Raw genomic sequence first — 11,072 nt, 5'->3', positions numbered from 1 at the left:
GATTCCAACCTAATAGTCTCCCAAGCCCTAAGGAAATGGAAGATTAAAGAAGAACGTTTGGTTCCTTACCTACAACGTTTGGACGAATTGGCTCAGCAGTTTGAGGAGTTATCGTTCCACTACCTGCCGCGAGCCAAGAATCAGTTTGCCGATGCCCTAGCTACTTTGGCCTCCATGGTTAATGTAGAGGGAGACCAAGTCATTCGACCTCTGACAGTCCGGCTACAGAAACAGCCAGCACACGTTATGAATTTGGTGGATGACAAGCCTTGGTACTGGGATATACAGAATTATCTTCAGGGTGAAGCCTATCCGGAGGGATCCACTAAAACTGATCAACGGACATTGAGACAGTTAGCATCTGGATATTTCCTTACTGGGGGAATTCTGTACAAAAGAAGTTGGAATGGCTTGCACCTGAGGTGCGTTGACGAAGAAGAGGCTCAAACCATCATGGATTCCTTACATAATGGGGAATCTGGTCCACACATGCATTGTAATATCCTTAATTTTGTAGTTCTTTCTATTTTAGCTTTTTCGATGAATTCGGTTATCCGAATAAAAGGAAAACTTAAAATAATGGGAAACACTATAGATTGAGGATATTAATATTAATTAAATGAAACATTAATTGATCTTTACAAATCCATGTGAAAGCTTAAAGGAAATCAAAAATGAGTTGAAAGATGAATGACTTCTCGGTAAAGCACGATTTTACCTGAAAAGCCTGAAAAACGGTAATTTCCGTACGATTTTTACCAAGTGGAGTTTAGAATATTAAATACACTTGGTTTATACCTAATAGGACTAAAGTAAAGTGATTAAAAAGATTAGAGTGCCAAAGGATGAAGGGAAAACAAAATGGAGGATTATAGTGCAATTTGCAATTAAAGGACATGGAAGGAATTTTTAATAAAGTTTATTATATAATTTTTATGAAGAAGTGAAGAGAAGCACGACACTTACCACCCATTTTGCAGTTCAGGTCGTTCAAGAAGAGAGGAGGAGGGTTTTGAGTCAAAACCAAGCAAAAAGAAGGTGAAAATCAAAGAATTTTCAAGTAATTCTTAAGAAAAGGTTAGTTATTTTCACTTCCTCCTTCATTTCTATGGATTACTTTTTGAATTCCATGAACTTTGAAGTGAGGTGCTTGTTTGTGTAATCTGATTTGGTGAAGATGAAGTGATGAGAAGTGATTTTAAGGTGATTTAAGATGATTGAAAGTAGTTATGCATGAATTCAAAGTCTAAGTTGCATAAGTCACCAAGATGGATGATTTTGAGTTTGTTCTTGATATGCCATGAACTAGGAATTCTGATATTCTTATATTATGATGTTATGTAAGTAATAGAAGAGTTGGATTGCATGAATTTGTGCTGGAAGTGAGGTGAGAATGCTTAAACATATATAAATTATTGTTGGACATGTTACAGTTGGGCTGCCTGAAATTCAGCTTCTGTAATTGACCTATTTGACTAAGCAAATGAACTCCAAAATTTATGAAATTTGATATGGAGATAGGCTGAGATGTTGGGTAGGTCGTGTTAAAATTTAAATGCCGTTGGATAAAAGGAAATGGAGTTATAAGTAAATCAATGCAGGCTGCTCAGCATGAGAAAAACTGAACTTCAGATTCTATAATTATGTCATTTAAAAATGCAAATGAGCTTTAAAAATTATGAAATTTTCCAGAACAGTACCCTAAGATGTTTGGAACATGCTGTCAAAATTTCAGGGCAATTGAATATGGGGAATTCAAGATATAGTCAACGCAATGCCAGCTACTCAAATGCTGAAATTCTGCATTTCATAAACCTTGAACGAATTTAGCATGCTATTCACTTCTATTGTTTTCGTTGTTAGTATTTTGTGTCTAGGATGTGGTTAAGTGTTGGATATGAAGTGTTTCATGCTTAAACTCAGATCATATAACACTTGGACAAGTATAGTGAAAATGAAAGAAAAAGCATGAGACTACATTCTAATGCTTAATTTACATTCTTATAGAAGTGCATGTGTGTACATTGTGTAGTATGATCTTAATGTGAGTATTAATATCATGCTACAGCTGCTGAGAGAAAGGGAGTTGAGGAGAGGGTGATTACTAGAGGAAAAGGGCTAGGGGAGCCATCTAGTTCAGGTTAGTGTATATTATTCCTTTCCTACTTTTATTTAAACAAAATGAAATTGATTTTGCAAAATATTTTCAATGGATTTGCTTTATGAATTATAACTATATTCATAAGTTTTTAAAGAGGAAAAAGATTATTTTGAAAGCATACGACCGAATGATATTTGTAAATGAATTTTATGATTCTTATACTGTGAAAGAGGAGGACGTTGGCCAATTGATATCTGTAGTATGAGGGGTGGCCGTGATTAAATGTTTTTAGCAGTGGTTGTGAAATGAAATGTTGTCCATTGTGATTTTGATATTAGTACATAAATGGAATGGTTTAAAAGTCTTACAGCTGATATAGATATGGTTATTACCCCGAATATCATTTCATTTGTTGAAGTTGATATTACGATCGATTGAACATGGATATCATCACTAGATGATATATGATTGATATGAAATTCTCCCTCCATGTTGAGGTTGTAGATTGCTCCCTCTTCTGTTGAAATCATATCACAGATTGAGGTTGTAGATAGCAGGTCTAGATGTGCACATTAGACATTGATGGCCCTCAGAATTGACTCTATAAAAGCTGTAAAGACTATATTATGAATTGATGATTTAAATGGTATTGATTTATTTTGTTTCTTATTTTCTTTACCATGGTGGATTTATGAATTGTCATTCCTTATTATTTTTATTAGTACACCACTAAGCCATATGCTTAGCGATAGTTGCTTTTGTACTATCGCAGGTAAAGGAAAGGAAAAAGAACCAAGAGAGGATCATTTTTATTTGATGTAGATAGTATGCTACTGATGTAGCTATTGTATATTTGACTTCTTTTGGAATATGTATGATGTATTAAACATTAATAGATCATTTATGTATATTTGAGCAGATTCATGTAAATTATGATTGTATGAATTTGAAAATTTATAGTCTATTAAAGTAATTAATTTCTATTATGTATCTAAGATTTGAACAGGACTCTAATATGTAATTAAATCATCCATGGACTTATGGGTTATGGAACCATTTTATTTTATGTTTTTTTTTATAATATGTTTAAGAAATTATATTGAGATTAATATCTACCAAAAGAAGTTATATATATTTAATAACTAAATTATTTTGCTACAAGATATAAAAATGAAGGAATTAAAAGGATTAAGTCCCTTGTAGTATACTTAGTAAGCATTTATAAGAATTAAGTGCTTATTAATTATATTACGGGCGACATGCCATGTCTTACAGTAGGGTAAGGTGTGACATGTTTATTTTGGTATCAGAGCAGTTTTAATTGCATATTGGATCATATTTTTACTGCATAAAAATGTGTGAAATGTAATCTGCTCAAATATGACATGCCTGTTAATTGTTGGATATCTACATCATACAATATTCTAATACGATGCATGGTTTTCTGTGATAATATACAGAGAGCGTGTTATTTTTGATCGATAGTATGGAGGGTGTTAGTCGGGGAGATAATTTTAATCCGCTTGAGGAGCAGTCTGAAGCGAGACAGGAAGAGCGTGGTAATGCTCCCGAGCATGCTGATGTCCCTGTTGCACCAGCTGCTGACCCTATAGCCCAGCAGATGGCTGCGTTATTGAGACAAATGGCGGGTAACTTACAGCAACAGCAGCAGCTAGTTAGACAGTATGATAAGTTGGTTAAGTATGGGGCCACAAAGTTTTCCGGCACCACTGACCCGATGGTAGCTGAGCAGTGGCTAGAGAGGATTGATAGGGTTTTCCTAAAACTCCAGTGTGATGATGCTCAGAAGTACGATTATGCAGTCTCTTTACTTCAGGAAGATGCATATGAGTGGTGGAAGACAGTTCCTAGGAGCAGAGTGCAACCACCAGTTCTGACTTGGACAGACTTCCTAAGGGAGTTTAAGAAAAAGTATGTTCCATCTAGCTATGTGGATGCCAGAATAGAGGAGTTTCTGCAGCTCAAACAGGATCATAGGACTGTAGTTGAGTATGAGAGGGAGTTTACTCGGTTGAGTTATTATGCTGGGAGGATGTTAGTTACAGGTAGGGACAGGTGCAAGAGATTTGAACAGGGATTGAAGCCCAGTATTAAGAGCCATGTGATCGGCTTTGAACATGAGAATTTTTCTGCATTGGTATCACAAGCTCTGAATCAAGAGAAGGTTGATCAAGAAAAGGCTACAGAGGAGAAGAGTGTCAGGAGGACTTTCCCAGTGGCTAGTAGCTCTAGTAATAAAAAGAGGAGATTCTTCAGTCCATTTCCTCCTAGATCTAGCAGTGTGAGGCCACAGAGCCAGAGACAGTTCAGACCACCATTGCCACCTCCACGAGCTCCTCCAGTTACTCGTAGTTGTGTTCATTGTGGTAGATATCATGGCGGAGTGTGTAAGTTGACCACAGGAGCATGTTTTAACTGTGGCGAGGTTGGACACTTTGTGAGGGATTGCCCTAAACCGAGAACTACTACGGCATATACAGCCACAGGGGGATCGATTCAAAGACCAGCTGCTAGTTATGGATCTTCTCAGTCTTCAGGCAGAGGTAGAGGCAGCGGTAGAGGTAGCATGTCGGGTAGTCAGGGGACAGTGAATCAACCAGAGCCTATTGGTGTGCCAGCTAGAGTTTATGCTATGAGGCAGAGGCAGGATGCTGATGCAGCTGATGTGGTGACTGGTATATTTCCTTTATTTAATCATGATGTTTATGTGTTATTTGATCCTGGATCATCTCACTCTTATATTAGTGCTGGGATTTCTTGCTATGCATCTGTTCCTTGTTTGCGATTGGGGTATGATGTGCTTGTATCGAGTCCATTAGGACAGGAGGTTATTGTTAACAAATTATATCCTGATTGCCCACTCATAATCCAAGATCATGTATTCCCTTCTGATTTAGTTGAGATGCCTTTCGGAGATTTTGATGTTATTTTGGGCATGGATTGGTTAAAAAAATATCAAGCAGTGGTTGATTGTGACCTTAAGAAGATACTATTTAAACTGCCAGAATATATTGATGTGGTGATACAGGGTGAGAGACAGATACTTCCTTCATCTGTGATAACTGCAGCTTTAGCTCAGAAATTGATCCGTCATGGGTGTGAGGCATACCTAGCTCACATTGTGGACACAAGGGTAGGTACTCCTAGTCTTAAGGACATTCCTACTGTGTGTGACTTTCCAGATGTTTTTCCAGAAGAATTACCAGGATTGCCGCCAGAAAGGGAAGTTGAATTCGAGATTGAGGTTATGACAGGGACTCAACCGATCTCCATTACTCCTTACAGGATGGCTCCTGCTGAATTAAAAGAATTGAAAGCACAATTACAGGAATTGCTTGATAAGGGGTTTATTCGTCCTAGTGTGTCACCATGGGGAGCTCCAGTGCTATTTGTAAAGAAGAAAGATGGCGGTTTACGGTTGTGCATCGATTACCGTCAGTTGAATAAGGTCACAGTCAAGAATAAGTATCCTTTGCCAAGGATTGATGACCTCTTTGATCAGCTTCAAGGTGCTTCTGTATTCTCTAAGATAGATTTGAGATCGGGGTATTATCAACTCAGGGTTAAAGAGCAGAGTATTCCTAAGACGGCATTCAGGACTCGCTATGGCCATTATGAGTTTCTAGTTATGCCATTCGGATTAACTAATGCTCCAGCAGCATTCATGGCTTTGATGAACACGATCTTCAGACCTTACCTTGACCAGTTTGTTGTGGTTTTTATTGATGACATTCTGGTATATTCCAAAGATATAGAAGAGCATGATAAGCACCTAAGAATCATTTTTCAAACTCTTCGAGAAAAACAACTTTATGCTAAGTTTTCTAAATGTGAATTCTGGTTAGCACAAGTTGCTTTTCTTGGTCATATTGTATCTGCAGAGGGTATTGCAGTGGATCCTGGTAAGATTGAGGCTATTTCCAGTTGGAAGCCACCAAAGAATGTTTCCGAGATTCGTAGTTTCTTGGGTTTGGCTGGCTATTATCGCAAGTTTGTTAAGGGATTTTCTATCATTGCTTTGCCCTTAACTCAACTATTGCGGAAGAACGTTAGGTTTGAATGGACAGATAAATGTCAGGAGAGCTTTGATAAGCTAAAGAAGTGCTTGACTGAAGTGCCAGTTTTGACTTTACCTATTCCAGGTAAAGAGTTTACTGTTTATAGTGATGCTTCTCATAATGGCTTAGGTTGTGTGTTGATGCAGGATAGAAATGTTATTGCTTACGCATCACGCCAACTTAAACCACATGAGAGGAATTATCCTACACATGATTTGGAACTTGCAGCCATTGTATTTGCATTGAAGATATGGAGACATTATCTTTATGGTGAGAAATGCTATATCTTCACAGATCACAAAAGTTTAAAGTATCTGGGTACTCAAAGGGAGTTGAATTTACGACAGAGACGATGGCTTGAGTTGATAAAAGATTATGACTGTATTATCGATTATCAGCCAGGGAAAGTTAATGTGGTAGCAGATGCATTGAGCCGTAAGATTATTGCTAACCTCAGGACGACAGCGTTATCTCTAGTCCATGATCTACGGTCTATTAATGCTAAGTTTGAGAAGATTTCTGACAATTGGGTGTTAGCTAATCTTCAGGTGAAGCCTTTATTGATTGATCAGATTCGAACAGCAATATTGACGGATGATGACTATCAAAAGATTCTTTCAGAGGCACAAGATGGTAAACGACCAGATTTTTCTGTCAGTAGAGATGGGTTATTACTATTTCGGGACCGGTTATATGTTCCGTCAGATTTAGATTTGAGACATCTCATCTTGAAGGAAGCACATGATTCTCCATTTTCTATGCATCCAGGCGGGACAAAGATGTATAGGGATTTGAAGAGGAACTATTGGTGGACTGGTATGAAGAAAGATATTGCTGAAATTGTAGCTAAATGCCTAACGTGTCAACAAGTCAAGGCAGAACATCAAGTACCAGCAGGATTACATCATCCACTTCAGATTCCAGAATGGAAATGGGAAAGAGTGACTATGGATTTTCTAATGGGACTTCCACTTACCCAGAAGAAACATGATGCAGTTTGGGTTATTGTGGATAGATTGACGAAGAGTGCTCATTTCCTACCTGTAAGATCAGACTATAGTTTAGAGAAGTTGGCAGAAATGTATATTGGTGAAATAGTTAGACTACATGGAGTGCCAGTATCCATTGTTTCTGATAGAGATCCAAGATTCACATCTAGATTTTGGGCTAGCTTACAGAAAGCCCTGGGCACTAGATTGAATTTTAGTACTGCATTTCATCCTCAGACAGATGGTCAATCTGAGAGGATTATTCAAATATTGGAGGATATGCTTCGAGCTTGTGTTCTTGAGTTTGAAGGTAGTTGGGATAACTATTTGCCTTTGATAGAATTTGCTTATAATAACAGTTACCAGACCAGTATCGGAATGCCTCCATATGAAGCTTTATATGGTAGAAAATGTAGGACACCTCTATGTTGGGATGAAGTTGGTGAAAGGCAATTACTAGGTCCTGAAATTATTCAACAAACAGAAGAAAAGATCAAAGTAATTAAAGAAAGATTGAAGGCGGCGACAGATCGACAAAAGTCATATGTGGATCTAAAGAGAAGAGATATAGAGTATAAGGTGGGTGATAAAGTATTCCTTAAGGTTTCCCCTTGGAAGCGTGTTATGAGATTTGGTAGAAAGGGAAAATTAAGTCCTCGTTTCATAGGACCTTATGAAATACTTGAGAGGATTGGTCCATTGGCATATAGGTTAGCCTTACCACCAGACCTCGATAAGATTCATAATGTTTTCCATGTTTCTATGCTTTGGCGATATAGATTGGACCCTTCACATATATTGCCTTTAGAATCAATTGAAGTTAATCGAGACGTCACATATGATGAAGAACCAGTGGCTATCCTAGCTAAGGAAATTAAGCAACTTCGGAATAAACAGATTCCCCTAGTTAAGGTGTTATGGCGAAGCCACTCCAGAGAAGAGGCTACTTGGGAACGTGAAGAAGATATGAGAAGACAACATCCACAATTATTCAGAGATCTATAACAGGTAAAATTTCGAGACGAAATTTCTTTAAGGAGGGAAGAGTTGTAATATCCTTAATTTTGTAGTTCTTTCTATTTTAGCTTTTTCGATGAATTCGGTTATCCGAATAAAAGGAAAACTTAAAATAATGGGAAACACTATAGATTGAGGATATTAATATTAATTAAATGAAACATTAATTGATCTTTACAAATCCATGTGAAAGCTTAAAGGAAATCAAAAATGAGTTGAAAGATGAATGACTTCTCGGTAAAGCACGATTTTACCTGAAAAGCCTGAAAAACGGTAATTTCCGTACGATTTTTACCAAGTGGAGTTTAGAATATTAAATACACTTGGTTTATACCTAATAGGACTAAAGTAAAGTGATTAAAAAGATTAGAGTGCCAAAGGATGAAGGGAAAACAAAATGGAGGATTATAGTGCAATTTGCAATTAAAGGACATGGAAGGAATTTTTAATAAAGTTTATTATATAATTTTTATGAAGAAGTGAAGAGAAGCACGACACTTACCACCCATTTTGCAGTTCAGGTCGTTCAAGAAGAGAGGAGGAGGGTTTTGAGTCAAAACCAAGCAAAAAGAAGGTGAAAATCAAAGAATTTTCAAGTAATTCTTAAGAAAAGGTTAGTTATTTTCACTTCCTCCTTCATTTCTATGGATTACTTTTTGAATTCCATGAACTTTGAAGTGAGGTGCTTGTTTGTGTAATCTGATTTGGTGAAGATGAAGTGATGAGAAGTGATTTTAAGGTGATTTAAGATGATTGAAAGTAGTTATGCATGAATTCAAAGTCTAAGTTGCATAAGTCACCAAGATGGATGATTTTGAGTTTGTTCTTGATATGCCATGAACTAGGAATTCTGATATTCTTATATTATGATGTTATGTAAGTAATAGAAGAGTTGGATTGCATGAATTTGTGCTGGAAGTGAGGTGAGAATGCTTAAACATATATAAATTATTGTTGGACATGTTACAGTTGGGCTGCCTGAAATTCAGCTTCTGTAATTGACCTATTTGACTAAGGAAATGAACTCCAAAATTTATGAAATTTGATATGGAGATAGGCTGAGATGTTGGGTAGGTCGTGTTAAAATTTAAATGCCGTTGGATAAAAGGAAATGGAGTTATAAGTAAATCAATGCAGGCTGCTCAGCATGAGAAAAACTGAACTTCAGATTCTATAATTATGTCATTTAAAAATGCAAATGAGCTTTAAAAATTATGAAATTTTCCAGAACAGTACCCTAAGATGTTTGGAACATGCTGTCAAAATTTCAGGGCAATTGAATATGGGGAATTCAAGATATAGTCAACGCAATGCCAGCTACTCAAATGCTGAAATTCTGCATTTCATAAACCTTGAACGAATTTAGCATGCTATTCACTTCTATTGTTTTCGTTGTTAGTATTTTGTGTCTAGGATGTGGTTAAGTGTTGGATATGAAGTGTTTCATGCTTAAACTCAGATCATATAACACTTGGACAAGTATAGTGAAAATGAAAGAAAAAGCATGAGACTACATTCTAATGCTTAATTTACATTCTTATAGAAGTGCATGTGTGTACATTGTGTAGTATGATCTTAATGTGAGTATTAATATCATGCTACAGCTGCTGAGAGAAAGGGAGTTGAGGAGAGGGTGATTACTAGAGGAAAAGGGCTAGGGGAGCCATCTAGTTCAGGTTAGTGTATATTATTCCTTTCCTACTTTTATTTAAACAAAATGAAATTGATTTTGCAAAATATTTTCAATGGATTTGCTTTATGAATTATAACTATATTCATAAGTTTTTAAAGAGGAAAAAGATTATTTTGAAAGCATACGACCGAATGATATTTGTAAATGAATTTTATGATTCTTATACTGTGAAAGAGGAGGACGTTGGCCAATTGATATCTGTAGTATGAGGGGTGGCCGTGATTAAATGTTTTTAGCAGTGGTTGTGAAATGAAATGTTGTCCATTGTGATTTTGATATTAGTACATAAATGGAATGGTTTAAAAGTCTTACAGCTGATATAGATATGGTTATTACCCCGAATATCATTTCATTTGTTGAAGTTGATATTACGATCGATTGAACATGGATATCATCACTAGATGATATATGATTGATATGAAATTCTCCCTCCATGTTGAGGTTGTAGATTGCTCCCTCTTCTGTTGAAATCATATCACAGATTGAGGTTGTAGATAGCAGGTCTAGATGTGCACATTAGACATTGATGGCCCTCAGAATTGACTCTATAAAAGCTGTAAAGACTATATTATGAATTGATGATTTAAATGGTATTGATTTATTTTGTTTCTTATTTTCTTTACCATGGTGGATTTATGAATTGTCATTCCTTATTATTTTTATTAGTACACCACTAAGCCATATGCTTAGCGATAGTTGCTTTTGTACTATCGCAGGTAAAGGAAAGGAAAAAGAACCAAGAGAGGATCATTTTTATTTGATGTAGATAGTATGCTACTGATGTAGCTATTGTATATTTGACTTCTTTTGGAATATGTATGATGTATTAAACATTAACAGATCATTTATGTATATTTGAGCAGATTCATGTAAATTATGATTGTATGAATTTGAAAATTTATAGTCTATTAAAGTAATTAATTTCTATTATGTATCTAAGATTTGAACAGGACTCCAATATGTAATTAAATCATCCATGGACTTATGGGTTATGGAACCATTTTATTTTATGTTTTTTTTTATAATATGTTTAAGAAATTATATTGAGATTAATATCTACCAAAAGAAGTTATATATATTTAATAACTAAATTATTTTGCTACAAGATATAAAAATGAAGGAATTAAAAGGATTAAGTCCCTTGTAGTATACTTAGTAAGCATTTATAAGAATTAAGTGCTTATTAATTATAT

General features: G+C 35.9%; 1 protein-coding gene and 1 long non-coding RNA gene across 3 annotated transcripts; both read left to right on the top strand.

Moving 5' to 3' along the window:
• Nucleotides 1–942: 942 nt before the first annotated feature.
• On the top strand, nucleotides 943–2,994 carry LOC149492754 (uncharacterized). Its single transcript, XR_016318721.1, has 3 exons — nucleotides 943–1,077; nucleotides 2,069–2,140; nucleotides 2,874–2,994. It is a non-coding gene; the product is annotated as an uncharacterized LOC149492754 (long non-coding RNA).
• Nucleotides 2,995–3,830: 836 nt separating this feature from the next.
• Nucleotides 3,831–10,806, top strand: LOC149492753 (uncharacterized). Of its 2 annotated transcripts, XM_089716003.1 has the most exons (3): nucleotides 3,831–4,797; nucleotides 9,791–9,862; nucleotides 10,596–10,806. In XM_089716003.1, the coding sequence occupies exons 1-3, from the start codon at nucleotides 3,840–3,842 to the stop codon at nucleotides 10,643–10,645; spliced, it is 1,080 nt and encodes a 359-aa protein (XP_089572129.1). In that variant the 5' UTR covers nucleotides 3,831–3,839; the 3' UTR covers nucleotides 10,646–10,806. The 2 variants fall into 2 exon arrangements, with proteins under 2 accessions (XP_089572129.1, XP_089572130.1); XM_089716004.1 differs by lacking the exon at nucleotides 9,791–9,862.
• The last annotated feature ends 266 nt before the right edge of the window (nucleotides 10,807–11,072 follow it).

The sequence above is a fragment of the Jatropha curcas genome, chromosome 11 (genome assembly GCF_041381405.1).
Source record: "Jatropha curcas cultivar XTBG-Jc1 chromosome 11, XTBG_Jcur_1.0, whole genome shotgun sequence".
In the NCBI taxonomy this organism is placed as follows: Eukaryota; Viridiplantae; Streptophyta; class Magnoliopsida; order Malpighiales; family Euphorbiaceae; genus Jatropha; species Jatropha curcas.
The sequence above is the reverse complement of the archived record's forward strand: the minus strand, read 5'-3'. Positions and strand labels throughout refer to the sequence as shown.

Bases quoted from the DNA above. Each gene is read 5' to 3' on its own strand.
- LOC149492753 (XM_089716003.1), top strand. From the start codon at position 3,840: ATGGTAGCTGAGCAGTGGCTAGAGAGGATTGATAGGGTTTTCCTAAAA. The intron at 4,798-9,790 runs GTATATTTCCTT...ATCATGCTACAG, and splicing joins TGCAGCTGATGTGGTGACTG to CTGCTGAGAGAAAGGGAGTT. The intron at 9,863-10,595 runs GTTAGTGTATAT...GTACTATCGCAG, and splicing joins AGGGGAGCCATCTAGTTCAG to GTAAAGGAAAGGAAAAAGAA.